The sequence below is a fragment of the Pavona decussata genome, unplaced genomic scaffold (genome assembly GCF_977016875.1).
Source record: "Pavona decussata unplaced genomic scaffold, jaPavDecu1.1 SCAFFOLD_1916, whole genome shotgun sequence".
Lineage (NCBI taxonomy): Eukaryota > Metazoa > Cnidaria > Anthozoa > Scleractinia > Agariciidae > Pavona > Pavona decussata.
Genome location: NW_028146129.1, coordinates 20001 through 39469, shown reverse-complemented (window position 1 = coordinate 39469; position 19469 = coordinate 20001). Strand labels below are relative to the sequence as shown.

Below are 19469 nucleotides of genomic sequence, written 5' to 3'. Positions count from 1 at the left end.
AGTATACCTACCACAATTGTGAGAAATACCTTGTGATCGTAAATATTCTCTATGCCATAAATTGTATCCCGAAAGGGCTCTCATCTTTCGGAGAGGTTTTTTAACTTCACATGACGTACATAACGATGCCTTTCTCTTGCTCATTTCTACATTCTGTGTGCATATCAGTAACAAAATATATGCATGTGTATCTAATTAAGCATCAAGCTAAGACATTAATTTTCGAATGGTGCTAATTTTTGTATATTTCGTATGCTCTATAGCTACCTTATACATGCAGAAAACAAAGACTGCAAAAATTTATACGTAATTTTCTCTTTCATGCATGACCATTGACCAATAAGCCTACCATGTGGAAAGTACTAAATACGAGGGACACGGCGATTCTTTGCCAAAAATGGAGTGACCTTCCTCACCCTAGTCGGCTGCTATCAGCATCGATTAGCCCCGCTAAGATCAAGGAAGCCGATGATGCTGTAAGTGCGAGCGCTACCAGCCGTGCATGCGCGAAATCTCCCATAGCAAGCACAAGAAATCAATAATACGAAAATTAACTCTAAGCGTGTTTCACACAAACAATAGCACCAATGAAAATTTCCCAACTGTAGGGTATTAGGCACCTTGGAATTTATTCATAATCAAAGTAAACTGCTAAATGTGTTGTGGGAACAAATATTATGGCTCTCATAGAATCTGATTTATCAGCACACATTAGCAGAAGTAGCCTTGTACCCCGGCACTTTGATGGGGAGGAGAATGGGTCTGGTACCTATTGCACACATGCGGAAACTACCCTTAAACACATGGGGTGCCGCAAACAACTGTATGCTGCTTCACCCTCCTACTATGGCCTGGGATGTGAGGGTACACCAATCGCTTCATATCATAGCGTAGGAGGAGGGTGAAATGGCATAGTCGTTTGTGCTACCCCAGGTTTTCTTGGGGGTAGTTAGCTCGTATGTGTGAAAGAAGTACAAGCTCTCTACTTTCTCCCTCTGGGTCGAGGCTAAATGTAATTTAAGAAACTCCTAGGAAATGAAAGTACAAAGACCCGAGCGACAATCTGCCCTTGCAGCACTGAAACACCGTCCACACCACCCTTCGTATCCCACAAACAGGCTGGCTCAGCAGCCACTATGATCATTAAATCCTTGTAAATTGGCTGAACTGGAAGAATATACATCCCATCATTGTATACATATCCCTGCTTGGGTCCCTCGAGTGCCATTTGCACATCAGTATGGTGTGTGTGTGTGTGTGTGTGTGTGTGTGTGGCTACAAGAGTTTTCTCTCCTCAGTTTAAATAACTATAATTATGGTTAGCTTATGCCAATGGATTTAAATATACCTCTTGCCCATGCTTAGACTTACCAATGTCTTTCACTGGCTAGGCGCAGAGAGAATCACAGATGCAGGTCGACTACTGTACTGCTAACACCACGCCGTGTAAACAACCGCTCCAGAGTGTAACGACCCCGTACCTTGTCACCTATATGATGACTTTAGCGCAGCATATGCCTTGTCATACGGTCTTCCTTTTTATCAGTATACATCTTGAAATTTTTATGTGAAGCGGGTGTGTGTATAATAATACGCATATACGGCAACAATAGCGCACGTGATTACCATGGGCCGGCCATGCGCCATCGATCGATCGATCGTCCATATGGCGCCAAGCGTTAAGCGCCTCTGCGCTGGAATATGCGTCCCACCGGCACCTGCACATGCGTGTTACCAAGAGCTACGAGAAGCGCCCATAATCAAAAAAAAATCACGAAAAATGAGCCTGCGACAACAGTTTCTCAGTCAGCATCGGTTAAGACAGAGACGCAGGGAACTCCAGTCTGGTAAGAATATGCAGACAATAGCCTTGATTCTTCGTATTTAGTTAGAAATTTTAGGGACCTGTGGTTGGGTCACTAACTTGTGTTTAATCATAGATAATTTAGACTAATATCTATAGTTTAATAAAGACATTCCTAGCTAAGAGATTAATTTTGTCCTTTGTTGCTCTAAATTTTCTCAGTGTATGCTGACTATGTAAAAGCGAAGTCAACGTGTGCCTACAAACTTTCGGAGCTAGCGACTCAACAGCAGAATCGAGACACCATCGAGACAACGAACACCATCGGACTACTTAGAACAATGCTCGATGACAGGGATGGAAATATACAGCAGTATGCAATACTAGCAATAGGAAGGCTAGTAAGACAATCAGAAGACCTTGCTAGATGTTTCATTGATGGGATACCGCAGTTAGTGATTGCAATGAGTCAAGAAAAGGTGAGTTGTGTGTGTGTGTGTGTGTGTGTGTGTGTGTGTGTGTCACCAGGGGCTGATCTGGTAACCCCCAAAACGATTCTGAGCACCCCCTCCACATGTACAGTAGCTACTGGTTAGCAGCAGACAGGCTGCATTATGAGTATTCACCCAAAACCCTGAACAAAAGGTGTCATCTATATTTATATTGTGGCTCCTTTTCGTACGTCATCCAAGAGACGGGTACACTTGTACTCCCAGTTGAAGTACGTACTATAAGTCATGCTTCAGTACTAAGTGAGACCATGTGCCTGAGCAAAGAGACAAAAAGGAAAGAAACTGCTAGCAGCCTATGCATCCTTTGGAAGTAGCTAGCTAAGAGTTATGCACAAATAATGTTATCGTATTGTGCATATCTTTGAGAGTTAAGACAAGCAAGCTACGTAGTAGATAAACTATGTCCTAGCATGCCGAAGCGATGGTGGGAACGAGTCATCAATGTGAGTGTGGCTTCACTAAAATGGGTGTGATCAGTAAAAATTTCCTAATCTGACAACCCCTCCCCCCCCCCCATACAAAACTTCGTAGATCCGTCCCTGGTCCTCACGGCTACATGATAATCTAATTGAGTCCTCCCCCCCCAAAATCTCTCACTCCCTCTCTCTTTGTCAGTGTAAGAAGGATGCTGCATATGCTCCGCGACATATAGCGAAACATTCTGCAGAGCTGGCCGAAGCTGTTGCCAACGCAGGTGCTCTAAGCGAACTTATCATATCACTAAAAGGGGTCGATACTGTGATGAAAATCCCCCATGCAAAATGTCCTAGATCCTCCCCTGGTCACGATAAGCTTGGGCTTTTCCTCATGGCTGCATGATAATCTGATCGAGTGCTCTCTCTCTCTCTCTCTCTCTCTCTCTCTCTCTCTCTCTCTCTCTCTCTCTCTCTCTCTCTCTCTCTCTCTCTCTCTCTCTCTCTCTCTCTCTCTCTCTCTCTCTCTCTTTCTCTCCACCCGCCCCTCCCTTCTCTTTCAGTGTAAGAAGGATGCGGTATTTGCGCTCAGAGGAATTGCAACACATTCCCCGGACTTGGCCGAAGCAGTAGTAGACTGCAATGCTCTATCTGCACTGAACATATGTCTCAAGGAGAGCGACACTGTGGTCAAGACGACAGCTGCAATGTTAATTAACAACATTGCTAAGCACAATGGTGGTAAGTTGAACTAAAATCAAACTAGAAGAGTGGAACCTCAGAATAAAGCATACCTTGTTCGGAGGTTGCCCTCTGGTAGGAGGTTGGCTTCTGACCCATGTACACTAGCATTGCCACTGTACATGTAATTAACGCTCGGCGCGCATGCGCAGAAGCGTTACTGTAGTGCGTTTGTCTGTCTGTCTGTCTGTCTGTTTGTCCTCACTCTAGTGCCGGCCTAGTACGCGTGTGCAACGAATTGAACTTACCAGCCAGGTCTCTGCTGCACTCCGAAGGTTTTCAACTGACGGATTTCGCTAAAAAGCTTTCTTTCTCGAGCTATAGCTTGTTTTGCTTTTGGCATCGTCAAACGGTCGGCCATTTTGCGCCTTTGCTGCCATCACGGATGTGGATGCGGTCTTGATTGCTCAATGCAATACGCATGCGTTAATTGACTCCCAGGTGCAATGGGTGCGGTCTGCATAGTCTAGCACGCACAATCGCGCGCTCGACTTCTTTAGCGCGGCCATCTGAGAGTTAGCCCTCGCTGTGTGATGTCTTTCCTTCACGGATACGGAGCCAGCTAAGGGTTGTCGATTTGGCGGACGTTCGAAGGTCTACACGTCTATGCATGGAGGCTCCAGTCAACTGTAGCTAGCTACTAGTCTCGTACCCAGCCCCCTTCGTGGACGCATTGGGCCACCTTAGACTTTCAAACGTGCTCTACTCCATTCATTTCTATGTGAGCTGTACATGCCATGGATTATACCTATAACTATACACTGTACACTTCTGTGCAGGGACTGTACCTTTTTTCCAAGCTAGTGTGACTTTTGGTGAGCTTTAATTCAAAGAAAGCATTGTCTCATTTCATACATACACTCTTAGTCTAGCTAAAATTTGTTATTCATGATCGCATTTACATGCACGTACATGTATCTCCATCTTTCTGTCGACTTTTGTGTATATAGCTATAGCTACTCGATGACTAATTATTGTCTGCACATACATGCTATTGTTCTGGCATTGCTGCGCCGAGCGTTTAGCACTTCAGTGCTTTCATTTTCTACCAGTGCCACAGCCAGTGTCCTTTATTTACACGCCGAGCGTTCTGCACCTCGGTGCTTTCATAATACAAAGGTTGTCCTCTGGTGGGAGTATCCGTTATATGAGGCTCTACTGTAGACTGCTTTCAGTGGCGGTATTAATGACTGCCACTCATTACTTAGTAGCTATAAATTAATTACTAAATCCAGATGGTCTTTAACTCTGGGACTAGCTGTCACTTAATGCTAGTGCTATGCATTTGATTAATAATTAACTGGTGTCCCTTACTAAATTATGTTAATTACTTATTTTCCTCAGAGTTGTCTCAGAGCGTCGTTGACTCAGGAGCTGTCCCTTTACTAGTGCTGTGTATCCAAGAACCAGAGCTATCATTGAAGAGAATTGCTGCGTCAGCACTTAGCAACATCTCCAAACATTCACCAGAAGTTAGTTATGTACATTGTAATAATTATGTTCTAACTATTTAGACCATAATAGTGTGGAAAACTTTTGCTGGTGCAAACTTCAGTAGAAATACCATCAGAGACTCAAGAATAAATTCTTACATTTATATTTGTGATGAGGCCATACGTAGTGCAGTAGCTAGCAACATGCCTAGGCTGTGAGAACTTCAGCAGTTTTAATTTTCATTGTAGTCAGAGCTTCTGCCAAAACTCCAAAAGTTTGCACCACATAAAAATTTTCCCTCTATGATATTTTTACGTATGAAAGTATTGAGGAGCAATATTTATACGTGTACCTACCCATTCTGTTTAATATCGCCCTCCCACTCTCTCTCCCTCTCTCTCTCTCTCTCTCTCTCTCTCTCTCTCTCTCTCTCTCTCTCTCTCTCTCTCTCTCTCTCTCTCTCTCTCTCTCTCTCTCTCTCTCCAGCTTGCTCAGACTGTTGTAGATGCAGGTGCAATAGCTCATCTTAGTAGCCTTACAGGCTCACCAGACACCAAGCTAAAGAGACAAGTAAGAAGTAACTAACTAGTTAGTTTCAATAAGAGCTACGTCAACCTGAGTAGGTAGTAGAATAGTTTCTCCTAGGTTTGGAGATCTGGCCGTAGATTAAGAGCCTACTAACCTTGACACAGCCATCGACAATCTCTTCCTGTAGTACTTGCCCAGGCCTGATTTATTCCGAGCGAAGCGAGGTCTCTACTCGGGCTCGAGAGTTGTTTCGTATGGCTTCTGTGGGCGTATCTTTCGCGTGCGTTAACATTTTCTCTCTTGCTCTCTTCAGCGACTTAGGCTACGTCGCCAAGTGTTTTTCTGTCATGATCCGTGGCATCCCTCAAGACGGTCATGCAAGGCCTACAAACTCTACCGTTTTGCTGGACTGTGCTTACCGGGAAAATCAATGTTCGCGCATCCAAAAATGATCGCACCTTCTTGGCCCAAAGTTGCTCGTCCAGTCGCTGATGGTAAAGATCTTGCTACCCGTGGCATGTCAATTGGCCTATTCTTGGCTTCATTGTTTCACGATTGACGACAAGTTGGACCTGTTTTGGTTGCCCACAGAAGCCATACGAAACAACTCTCGAGCCCGAGTAGAGACCTCGCTTCGCTCGGAATATACAGGATATTGGCAGAGGAGGTTGTGCACGCGTCATGCTACGTTACGACCCCACCCCTTTGATTGCCTGCAGTTCAACCCAACTCAACCCCGAGAGTATGGTGTAGAAAACGCCCTAGAATCCGACTAAGCTTTGCCAACACAGTCCTACTAGGCCTCACGAAAGAAGATTGTGGATGGAAATATCCGAAAAGGAGAAATGACCGCTAAATATCTCGAAGGAGGCTGTTGTAGCTAGTCTGGCGGACCAGCCTCTTCATGCGAGGTCGAATCGGAGCCGGCGAATCCGCTTCCTAAGGTTGTACTCTCGGTCGTAGCAACTGGAATTTCACTGAAGTGAAAGTGTCGTTGATAATTGTTCTTCTTTTTCACTCACTGCAAGAGTGCCGCTTGACCACGGCCATCACCACACTTTTCATCCATCGCCGTCCGGATCGCGCTCTAGCTGTATACGAAAACAGCGAGCAGCATATAATTTGTCCTTTTTCGGTTGCTTCTATTAACATTCGTCTTTTGTGACACCTGGTAAGAGTATCATTACTTTGTTGGCGGAGTTATCGCGTTTTCTACACCATAGATACTCTTCGCTCTACACCCTCGGGGTTGAGTTGGGTTGAACAGCAGGCAATCAAGGGGGTGGGGTCGTGATGTAGCATGACGCGTGCACAACCTCCTGAATTGGTACATGGTAGGCTCATCCCCAGGCCACTCCCAGTTTCTAATGTTGCACGCAAGAAAGGTTTGACATTGAAAAATTGGGAAGAGCCTGGGGACGAGGTTAGGATATTGGCATAGTGGCTCGCTGAGCGAGGACTGATACACAAAGTGTAACTCTAGTTAATCTAACTTTATTTATATACGATTTTGTTTTACCTAGGTGTTCGGTGCTTTAAGTCAGATATCCCAGCACAGCGTAGAACTGGCGGAAATGGTCGCAAAAACGGAGATATTTCCATCAATTCTCGTTAGTCTACGAGATCATGATGATTACGTCATCAATAATGTGGCCGTTCTGATTAGAGAGATTGCCAAACACTCACCAGAGGTGAGAGAGAGTGTGTGTGTGTGTGTGTGTGTGTGTGAGAGAGAGAGAGAGAGAGAGAGAGAGAGAGAGAGAGAGAGAAGGTAAGCAGAGATGGAAAGGGTGGAGGGACATAAAGGAGCCTATAACTACTGCACTTTGCACAACCTACTATTTGTGAAAAATTAAATTGTTTTCTTTTAGCTCTCTCAGCTTGTTGTCAGCAGTGGAGGTGTGGCTGCTGTGATAGACTACATCGGTGAGAGTAAGGGGGACATTCGTCTCCCCGGCATCATGATTCTTGGACACGTTGCAGCACATTCTGAAGTACAAGCAATGACCGTGATCATTTCAAAGGTACAAAGTTCACTAGATCTACTGTCCCCAAACTTGAGAGACAGACCATCTTTCGATGTGTGGCTATCAGAACATAACTTTTTGTGTTCAGGGCGTTGTTCAGTTGGCAATAGCTCTTGCTGAAGAAACTGAGGATCATCTACTTGTGAGTAGAACCATGTTCATTTTGGATGTGGTGTAACAGACATCTCTCTCTCTTTCTCACACACACACGCACACACACACACACACACACACACACATACACACACATGCACGCACACACACACACAGACTGCCTGTGCTTGGGCGTTAGGTCAGGTTGGTCGCCACACCCCTGAGCATGCCAACGCCGTTGCTCTAGCCAACGTTCTTCCCAAACTTCTCTCCATCTATCTCAACGAAAAGTCATCAGAGGACCTGCAGACAGAGGTATGAGCATGTTATTTCTCTCCCCTTTGTCTATCAGGTGCCCCGTTATTATCATTTCCACTCCATCTCACTGATGATCATTTTTAAGCACTGATTCGCTCTCTCTATCTGCCAGACCACTAGCTTTAATTGCGAGAAATGAGTAGGGAAGCCGTTTATTGATCATATCAATTCTCTCTCTCTCTCTCTCTGTCTTGTAGTCAAAGAAGGCCTTAAAGAACATCCTTCAGCGTTGCGTTCATCTCCAAGCTCTTGAGCCTCTACTTGATGCTCCGCCTGACATACTCAAGTATGTTCTTCGACAATTCTCTAAAGTTTTACCTAAAGACGTAAAGGCTAGGCGATCATTCGTAACTTCAGGAGGACTCAAAAAGGTGAAAGTTTATACATATCAGTTGCTTGGGTGGGTAGCTAGTTCCTATGACAGAAATATGTGAATTAAATCGTCATCACTGTTTTATATTCTATGACAAAGAAATTAGAAGCATTATTACTATTTTAGATTCAAGGGATCGAGAGAAAACCTGGCACTCTACTCTACCAATACATCTCAGCCATCAAAAGATGCTATCCGGAGGAGATTGTCAGGTAAATAATGGCTTTGTTGAGTGAGTATGTGCTACACACACAATGAAAGCACCGAGGTGCAAAACGCTCGGCGTGTTACGAATGTTGTATTAGTAGGATACCTGATAAGCAGCGGAGACCGTCCAAACGCTGAAGAAGTACTCCAAGTCAAATCGCCACGAGGCTGTATACAATGAACTGTAGGCTTATTTGCTCTCCCCTGGTAATGGTCGTTGCATGAAGGTAATGATCGTCGAATTCGCTGAACGCAGTCGTCAGACATTGACAATTGCTGGTAAGGGTCGTCAAAGTGCACGTAGCAACTTCAGTGTTTCAAAATGGCTGCCCGTTCGGCAGTGCGAAGCGAAAAGAAGCTGAAACTTGAGAAAGAATGCTTTTTAGCGAAAACGCTCAATTTAAAACCTTTTGCGTGCAGCGAAGAATACGCTGGTAAGCCAATTTTGTCGCACACACATCGTATGTGAGCGCTGGAGCGGTAACAGACAGAGACACACACACAACCCTCGCGCATGCGCCGAGCGTTAATTAGCACACCTTTACTAGAGTTACACTTTGTGTATCAGTCCTCGCTCAGCGAGCCACTATGCCAATATCCTAACCTCGTCCCCAGGCTCTTCCCAATTTTTCAATGTCAAACCTTTCTTGCGTGCAACATTAGAAACTGGGAGTGGCCTGGGGATTAGGCTACCAATATCTAGTCTCGTGCCCAGACCCCACCCCCTAAACGGGGAGAAGGGTCTGGTGAAAAACGACAAGTTTCTTGGGCCATTACGTCATGTTGTTTGTGCTTAACTACGTATGGAATGCAATTAATAGGCATGCCGGCTGGTGAGCCATCGATACCGTTTAGAACCAGGCAGTGATGGCTGTGCCACTAGGCCGATATGGCTTACCACTCTTGCTTGGCATGCTGTTAGCATACAGCTCCTAAAGGACAGGTGGTGTTTTGGCCGTTAAATCAGACAAGAAACCGTCCTCGTGCGTTGCGCTTTGTTTTCTACCGACTGTCTGAAGTCAAGAAGGCCGTGTTCACTTGATGCCAAGAATAATGCCTCCTCAAACGAACCATAGATGTTAGAGACTTGTAATATGTATGATCTAACTAGCATCGCTCTCAAGAGACGACGGCGGCAGCGAAACGATATACTAGTTCGGCACTGAATGGTACTCAACTGGGTAAAAAGTGCAATGGGTTGCATGATGGAATGTAGTTAATTACCCTTGCTACAATCTGATTGGGACTTGGAAATTCCTTAGCCAGATCCACATCCGGCCCAAGAAACTTGTCGTTTTTCACCAGACCCTTCTCCCCGTTTAGGGGGTGGGGTCTGGGTACGAGACTACCAATATCCTGTATATAACCGTAGGGTTCCCTGGCCCCGCCCATGCATTAGCGATTGCGCGAGCTGTCACGCACGTGAGCTCCTGTTAAGTACATTGTACGTACGTACGTGTACATGTAAATCATGTGATCGTGACAAGGGAGTGGAGTCTTTGCTGCAGTATTAGCAACCAAAACAGGTCCACCGTGTCGTCAATCGTGAAGCAATGAAGCCAAGAATAGGCCAATTGACATGCCACGGGTAGCAAGATCTTTACCATCAGCGACAGGACGAGCAACTTTGGGCCAAGAAGGTGCGATCATTTTTGGATGCGCGAACATTGATTTTCCCGGTAAGCACATTCCAGCAAAATGGTAGAGTTTGTAGGCCTTGCATGACCGTCTTGAGGGATGCCACGGATCATGACAGAAAAACACTTGGCGACGTAGCCTGAGTCGCTGAAGAGAGCAAGAGAGAAAATGTTAACGCACGCGAAAGATACGCCCACAGAAGCCATACGAAACAACTCTCGAGCCCGAGTAGAGACCTCGCTTCGCTCGGAATTTATGGCTATACATCTTGAGTTAACTATATTATATATTATTATTATTTTTGCAATTGCTTGGTGCCAACTAAAATTCATTTTACATGTATTTGTTGTCGAGATAACTATTAGTATCCTGTAAATTAGAATTATGCAATTTGCACCCTGCCACTAAATTCAGATGCATTTACTATATAATAGTTAGATACCGAGTCCAAGGGATCTACGCGATTTAGAGACCCGAAGGCCTGAGGCTGTAGCGTCCCGAGCGCAGCGAGGGCGCTACTTCAGGCCTGAGGGTCTCTAAAGAGCGTAGATCCCATTGGACGAGGTATCTAACTGATTTAGAATAGAGCATAGCAACCGTTCACTACGTAGCAACGTAAACAAAGTCAAAACTGAAGGCTAACCGAATGGCGTCGAATAGTTTTCTCCACGCTTCTGAGCGTTCAGGTCAACTCTGAGAGCGTGACTCCACTCAGTGTTGTGCCAGTCCATTCTTCGTTTTTCTCTCACCGGGCATGACTACCTAGAAAGGCTAACCGAGTGGCGTCCTGTAGTTTCACCATGCTTCTGACCGTTAAAGTCCGCTCGAAGAACACGGCTTCACTCGCTTCTTTGCCATTTTGCTAAACGTGGATGATTTAGTTGTCGCAAGCCACACCCCCAATCTTTACAGCGAACCGCAAACGACGGCCCCTTCCTGCCGACTTGCGGTGAACAGTGTAAGCCAGTACGCTTGCACCCGCTACCACCACTATGTACAGCCAAAGATAAACTTTGTTGCTACTATGACACCGTAAATTTAATTTTAGCAGGATGCCATTGCGCTATCACAAGTGTACAGACCAGAACTTGTCGCATGAAACTTGTAGGTTACTAAGTGCCCCTGGCACTTAGTAAACCTACAAGCAGGGAACTAAGTAACTTAGTAGCACAGTTTTGACCAATCAGAGCGCAGTATTTCTAGCAGCTATATTCTAAGATGACATTAATACCAATAAGTTTTCTATTAAATTCTACCTATGTACTATATTTACAGGAGTCTTGTAGTATTGTACAAGACAGCACATTCCTGCATACTGTAATATGTTGCTATGGTAAGCACCCTTAACCCCTACCTTTGTCTCTCTCTCTCTCTCTCTCTCTCTCTCTCTCTCTCTCTCTCTCTCTCTCTCTCTCTCTCTCTCTCTCTCTCTCTCTCTCTCTCTCTCTCTCTCTCTCCCTCTCTCTCCCCCTCCACTCCATGTCTCCAGATATTATTCTTCAGGTTATCCTGAGAAACTTCTAAAGAGAGTGTAACAATACAAACCACCAGTCATCTAAACGTCTCCAGAACAAGTGCTAAATTACAACATCTAACAGAATCATGACGTAATAGCGGAAACCCTTACCTATATAATTATGTATCTATGTATGTATGTATAATAATATCTGAGTATGTAGCGATACGTTGTCCACGTGCAAACTGCGCATGCGCACTTCACCATTACTACCGTACCGCGTACCGGTAAAGGTCGTCATCCATAGTGCTGACGTAATCGTTACATCAAATATGTCATCCGAATGTGCTCAACATTAACAGTCGTCCACCCGCTTCACATAAAAATTTTAAGATGCAGCTATACTGATAAAAAGGAAGACCGTATGACAAGGCATATGCTGCGCTAAAGTCATCATATAGGTGACAAGGTACGGGGTCGTTACACTCTGGAGCGGTTGTTTACATGGCGTGGTGTTAGCAGTACAGTAGTCGACCTGCATCTGTGATTCTCTCTGCGCCTAGCCAGTGAAAGACATTGGTAAGTCTAAGCATGGGAAAGAGGTATATTTAAATCCATTGGCATAAGCTAACCATAATTATAGTTATTTAAACTGAGGAGAGAAAACTCTTGTAGCCACACACACACACACACACACACACGCAGCTAGATATCTACATGCAGTACTATAGCTACTATCGCTATTAAAAAGTGGACTGTACCTATATGACGAGGAAAGCTTCCAGCAGCTGGAAAGCTCAGTGACAGGACACCATTTTTACATGTATATTGGACTCCTGACTGGCACTGCTGTTTCAGGTAGCTAGCTAGAGCAAAATAGCTAGACTGTAGTCGACTTATAGGCTGTGGTGTTAACTACATTTATCAAAGAGTTCGATGAGTGTACACTCTGCTGTCGGACTTCTGTTGCCATTCTCCACTACTAGCTCGACTAATTTGGGCTTGAACTCGGTAACTGCTCGCGTCCGCTTCGCCATATTCGATTTGCTTCGAACTCTTGTACAGCCTCCGTTGTACAGCTACATGTATGTACTAGCTCAATACGTGACTCTACCTATATGGGTGTGGCTATTGACCATGCAACTAATACTACGGAAAAAGCATGACATTCAGAGCATAAGACGCACCCTGAAAATAAGCAGCAAGAATTGGTGTGACTTATACTCCGGCAAATACGGTATACAGTGGAACCTCCTATATATTATAATGCACCCTCCCGCCAGAGGACAACCTCTAAGTAAAGGACACTGGCTACGGCACCGATTGGGATTACTCTAGTGCTTACAATAGTGATTCGAACCTCCCACCAGAGGACAGCCTCCAAAGAGAGGACACAATTTCTGCTCCCAAAGTGTCCTTTATTTGGAGGCTCCACTGTAATGCATACAATGGCCTGAACTGTGGTAGACTTTGAAGAATCCTGTTCGTATTTTATTGTTTAGATGATGGCTAGCCATCGGAGGAGAAATATTGTTCCACTCAATGTTATCCAAAAACGAGAACAAAAACACCGTATATCTAAAGTATCACTGTGCATTCAGCAGTAGAAGCTCTGATCAAGAATGGGAGAATTTACCAGTTCAAGGGCCGTCAAACCCACCAATCTTGTGTTGACAGCTTACGACAACCATCAGTGTCAACAGATACAGATCTAGGTGCAAAGGTGATAAATGACCCAATTAGTCCTTCATCAAGCAGTGACGAAGAAGACTTGCAAGTCCAACATTGGAGAAAGGAGAAATTTCTTCGTGAGGAATTTCTTCGCGCTACCATGGTGGGTTAGGGATACATACTACTGTGACATTGTATTGTTGTAATTTACTCACCATTCACACTCATAACTGTATAGAAACCAATTGAATTAGATGAAGAGCAACGGCAGATGTTGAGCAAGATAAAGGGGGGTACAGGTATGTGGACATGCTGTTCATAATAATATAATATACTCATGTATTGTATGATAACTAGGACATGTATCGAAGCCATCGAGTTTTCTCAGAAACACACCAAGAGAGAGTAGGAGTGTGGCCAAATTGCAAGCTAAAGACATCACATACCGTATAGCCGGAAATATTGGCGGTATTTAAATTTGGCGGTTTGGCCCTAAATCGCCATTGTAGAAATATTGGCGGATTTTAATTTGGCGGTTCGGTAAGGGATCGCCACACGTATATATGCAAGTATAAAATATTGGCGGATTTTAATTTGGCGGTCGCGATCTGGACCGCCAAACCGCCAAATTTAAATCCCCGCCAAATTTTCCGGCTATACGGTAAATTACTGCTGTGACGTGACAATCCACAAGTTTTAGTATACATGTAATTATAATATACAAATAATAATAATAATGTTATTATTACAATCAGAATCTGATAGTGTATGTAATGATCATGATGAAATCTATTCAATACAATGAAATGTTTCCTTGGTTATTGATGATCTGTCACTTGTGTAGATATCCACTACTTGCACGACTGCATCCTATTCAAGTTGTTTGCTGGCCATGCTGTGAATTGTCCAGCTGCGAGCATTTCTTCATCATCAAATGAGCTGGCAAATACAGGAGCAGTGTTGGGTTGAATGTACTCTACTATGACTTTAACACAGCCTTGGGGTATAGCATGTCCATGAAGAATAGATCCTTCAGTCACGGTACCAGTTCCAACAGACTTTCCCTTCTGCATGAGCATCACTTTCTCTCCACACTTGAACTGTACTGCTGGTTCGATTGCTTGTCTTGACTGTTTGCCTTTTCTCCTTTTAAAATACGTGTGGTCATGCTCCAAAGGAGCTACTGAAGAGGGTTTGCTAACTTTGGCATGGTTCGACTCCACTATACATGTAAGTGGAGATGCCAAAGAGGTACAGTTGGAAAATTCTGGCACAAGAAGAACATTACAACTCTGGCATGGCACTACTTGAAGAAATGATGACGGTAGTGCTACTCTTCCATCATGTACACGACTAGATCTAGTAAACAAAAAAAAAAAACAGATACAGTAACGTACAATCATGTAATAGGATGCCATGATTCATGTAAAACTGTCATGCAATACCCCGGTATCTAGTGATCGACGAACATCGGTACATGTACACTTAATTATGTAGGTACCTTGGTGCAGTAGACTTTACCACAGATGATGGTAACTTGCTCGCTGTATAGAGAGAAATTGTCCAAGCATAATACATTATTATGGATCAAGTACGCAGGTGTATACATGTACATGTACAAACATGAATTATGGAAGTTAGAATGAGCCCCAAACTGTCTCCAGGCAGCTTAATTTCGCCTTACAATTGCTGTACATTATACGAGGCATGCACGTAGTGATGCATGATCAGTTGGGTTGCTAGCTATCATTACAGTTATAGTTTATACGTACCAGCACGTGTGTACCGTGCACTGTAGCCTCGTCCCAAGCCTGACCTCTAAAGAGGGCACTATTTATGGGAAAGAGGTCATTACCAACATGTAGTGGGGGGATGATGCTGTTGCTCAATCAATATGTGTACATGTATTTGTTACAACTAGGATCTAAATATCCGTATACATCCATGTTCTAATTTACTGCGCTTATAGACAATAGTGCAAGTGAGTTGGGATGAACAAACACAGCGATGAATCATGAAACTGTAACTATTACGACTAGCTACAGATAGTCAGTTTGGTTTACGAAGCGGGAGCGCCATCATAGAGCTGAAGAAACAGCGGAGCAGTGAGAGATAAGGCGAAGAGACACTAGACTCTGGAACAGATCAATCTCGAGACACGTCACCAGAGTGTTTGTAGCCATGCAGACGCAATTTGTCAGCATGCAACAACGGAGGGCGTCCGAGAGTCCCCAACAAAGAGGGAAGCGTAGCAATGCACACGCTCTATCGTTGTTACCACACCCCCACACTACACTCGCTCAGGCTCGCCCCACAATGTCTTACATTTGTCTAGTATTATTATATAATAATGTATGCTGTGTGTGCTACTTAATTGTACAATTTTTTCAATTAAAGCACACACTAGTATACTATACGTCATAATACTATACGTCTATTATGGCACAGTAAATGCAATGTCAAGCTAGTGCAGATGTATATGTACCTGCACAATGTCATGTATATGTACAACAATTATACGTACTGAAATACATGTACTTGTACATGCACATACGTATATGTACACATACACATGTATATTATGTACATGTACACACACATCGTACATGTATAGGTTACATCACGAGGTGGAGGTCTCTACGGGATTTACACACCGAGGGCCGGAGGCACGAGGCTGTGTAAATCCCGTAGAGACCGAACTGAGTGATGTAAACAACTTGTACCATGGCATGTACACATGTACACATAATATTGTACATGAACATGTACAATACTTGTAGGTGTCTATATACATGTATATTCTGTATCTAAATAATATGTATTTAGACACCTACAAGTATTATTTAGACACCTACAAGAGGTATACAAGTTATTTAGACACCTCCTATGAAGCAACCTGATTGGTCAGAATGTTACAACCATGGTACAAGATTGTATACACACATATATTATACACATTCAACATCATAATACGTGCATAGTGGAACATACCCCAGTTATCCATACCGCACAAGACAAATTTAATCAAGGCACTTCATGCAGGATTATATAGCTTTTCATGTACACACGTGAACTTGTGTGATCGAGCACTATCAAGAACAATGATCAAGTTTGCATGGTGCTCGTCTAAAGCAAAAACAGGAGATTCTTGATTCTCATTAATTGATACTATCCTATACCGGATAATCAGAGCAGCCAAATAACTGAGGTGCGGAAAAGCAAGGTTCCACTGTGCATATCTGTCTTTCTCACCATAGATCTTCAAATTCTCTCGATTGTCGAGAATACTTTGGAGAGTTGACTTTCCATATGATGATGGATGCTTAAGTGTAAAGACCGGCCTCCATAAGATACTCGATTCTCTATTTGACGAGGCCAAACTTTGACTTGTGGACCCTGAAGAAATAATTGTTAGTCTCCATTAAAACATGTAGTTATGCATGCATACATGTCTCCCTCCTTCGTTGTGCTACGCAATTGCTGGAAGTAGACCATATCTAATTAGCATGCACATGTTTTTGACTGTATCTTTTCCTACTTCATTCCCAAATGATAATAATAATTAATTATTACAGTATACCTACCACAATTGTGAGAAATACCTTGTGATCGTAAATATTCTCTATGCCATAAATTGTATCCCGAAAGGGCTCTCATCTTTCGGAGAGGTTTTTTAACTTCACATGACGTACATAACGATGCCTTTCTCTTGCTCATTTCTACATTCTGTGTGCATATCAGTAACAAAATATATGCATGTGTATCTAATTAAGCATCAAGCTAAGACATTAATTTTCGAATGGTGCTAATTTTTGTATATTTCGTATGCTCTATAGCTACCTTATACATGCAGAAAACAAAGACTGCAAAAATTTATACGTAATTTTCTCTTTCATGCATGACCATTGACCAATAAGCCTACCATGTGGAAAGTACTAAATACGAGGGACACGGCGATTCTTTGCCAAAAATGGAGTGACCTTCCTCACCCTAGTCGGCTGCTATCAGCATCGATTAGCCCCGCTAAGATCAAGGAAGCCGATGATGCTGTAAGTGCGAGCGCTACCAGCCGTGCATGCGCGAAATCTCCCATAGCAAGCACAAGAAATCAATAATACGAAAATTAACTCTAAGCGTGTTTCACACAAACAATAGCACCAATGAAAATTTCCCAACTGTAGGGTATTAGGCACCTTGGAATTTATTCATAATCAAAGTAAACTGCTAAATGTGTTGTGGGAACAAATATTATGGCTCTCATAGAATCTGATTTATCAGCACACATTAGCAGAAGTAGCCTTGTACCCCGGCACTTTGATGGGGAGGAGAATGGGTCTGGTACCTATTGCACACATGCGGAAACTACCCTTAAACACATGGGGTGCCGCAAACAACTGTATGCTGCTTCACCCTCCTACTATGGCCTGGGATGTGAGGGTACACCAATCGCTTCATATCATAGCGTAGGAGGAGGGTGAAATGGCATAGTCGTTTGTGCTACCCCAGGTTTTCTTGGGGGTAGTTGGCTCGTATGTGTGAAAGAAGTACAAGCTCTCTACTTTCTCCCTCTGGGTCGAGGCTAAATGTAATTTAAGAAACTCCTAGGAAATGAAAGTACAAAGACCCGAGCGACAATCTGCCCTTGCAGCACTGAAACACCGTCCACACCACCCTTCGTATCCCACAAACAGGCTGGCTCAGCAGCCACTATGATCATTAAATCCTTGTAAATTGGCTGAACTGGAAGAATATACATCCCATCATTGTATACATATCCCTGCTTGGGTCCCTCGAGTGCCATTTGCACATCAGTATGGTGTGTGTGTGTGTGTGTGTGTGTGGCTACAAGAGTTTTCTCTCCTCAGTTTAAATAACTATAATTATGGTTAGCTTATGCCAATGGATTTAAATATACCTCTTGCCCATGCTTAGACTTACCAATGTCTTTCACTGGCTAGGCGCAGAGAGAATCACAGATGCAGGTCGACTACTGTACTGCTAACACCACGCCGTGTAAACAACCGCTCCAGAGTGTAACGACCCCGTACCTTGTCACCTATATGATGACTTTAGCGCAGCATATGCCTTGTCATACGGTCTTCCTTTTTATCAGTATACATCTTGAAATTGAAACAGGCCAAAATGGCTGCCGGACAACAAAAGCAGAATAATTTTGGATCAGAGGTAAGAAAACCAACCTCCCTGCCCTCTAGACAGGAAACTTGCGACATCGTACTAATTTTTTTTGTTCGCTTTTTGACAGAACAACAATAATTCCGGGAAGAAGAAAAAGGGCAGTGGCAAACAGGTGTTCACGTATGACGTACCCACTCCTGCTGGAGAGAAGAAAGGTATCAAAATAGTTGTGCTGTCCTCTCTACCACTGTGTAGGGGGAAATTATGGAGGGGTACAAATTGTGCGGATGGACGAGTCCTACATTGATCCATGCACGCAGTCGTTTCAATTCTGTTGGCTTAATTTTCACGGATTGGCATCTAAGCGCGAAGTGAAAATTACATTGTAGACAACTTGACAATGTCCTGCTATATATATGGTGTTAAAATGCCCTAACAGTGCCTTTTTTTAATTGTACGCATAGATGTGAGCTGCCCTTTACTGGCTGCATACTGTCCAACGTACGTCGAGGCAGCTTGATACCCTTGGTGGGAGAAACAAGGCTTCTTCAAGCCGGAGTTTGGGGTGAGTGACTCGATTGTGGTAGACATTTTGTACGTGCAACACCTTATACATGTACGTGTACAATAATAATTATACTGGTTGAGTTTAGCCTCTTCACTCCTCTTTGCTTAGCTTCTCGGATTCATACTAACTTGGTCCACATTATAGGTAGGGGGTGTGGCGCAAATTCAACCGTGTAGGGACGTATTGAGGGTGTGGTTGGCTAAAGGCCTGTCTGCTCTAGCCATACATTGAATTCACATTGGATCCGGTTCACGAGCGTTCACACACAAATGCACATTCAATCCAGTTCTATTTGATCCACTTTGGGAGGTGGTTTGAATGCGCATTCAGTCGTATTCGGTTGTGTGTTAATTAACGCTCGGTGCGCATGCGCACGAGAGTTACTGTAGTTACTTTGTCTGTCTGTCTGTCTGTCCGTCCGTGTGTCCGTGTGTGTGTTCATCATCACTCTAATGCCGGCATACGATGTGTGTGCAACAAATCGAACTTACCGATCTGGTCTTCGCTGGAATCCAAAGGTTTTCAACTGACAGATTTCGCTATAACGTTT

General features: G+C 43.7%; 1 protein-coding gene and 1 pseudogene across 1 annotated transcript; both read left to right on the top strand.

The window, feature by feature from the left end:
- Positions 1 to 677: 677 nt before the first annotated feature.
- Positions 678 to 11623, top strand: LOC146447657 (uncharacterized). Its single transcript, XM_085102758.1, has 12 exons — positions 678 to 864; positions 2027 to 2283; positions 3293 to 3470; positions 4815 to 4942; positions 5391 to 5474; positions 6956 to 7123; positions 7304 to 7456; positions 7548 to 7601; positions 7730 to 7867; positions 8068 to 8241; positions 8370 to 8455; positions 11578 to 11623. The coding sequence occupies exons 1-12, from the start codon at positions 678 to 680 to the stop codon at positions 11621 to 11623; spliced, it is 1653 nt and encodes a 550-aa protein (XP_084958884.1).
- Positions 11624 to 18357: 6734 nt separating this feature from the next.
- The window catches only part of LOC146447655 (spectrin alpha chain-like), an 8692-nt pseudogene continuing 7580 nt past the window's right edge, over positions 18358 to 19469 (top strand).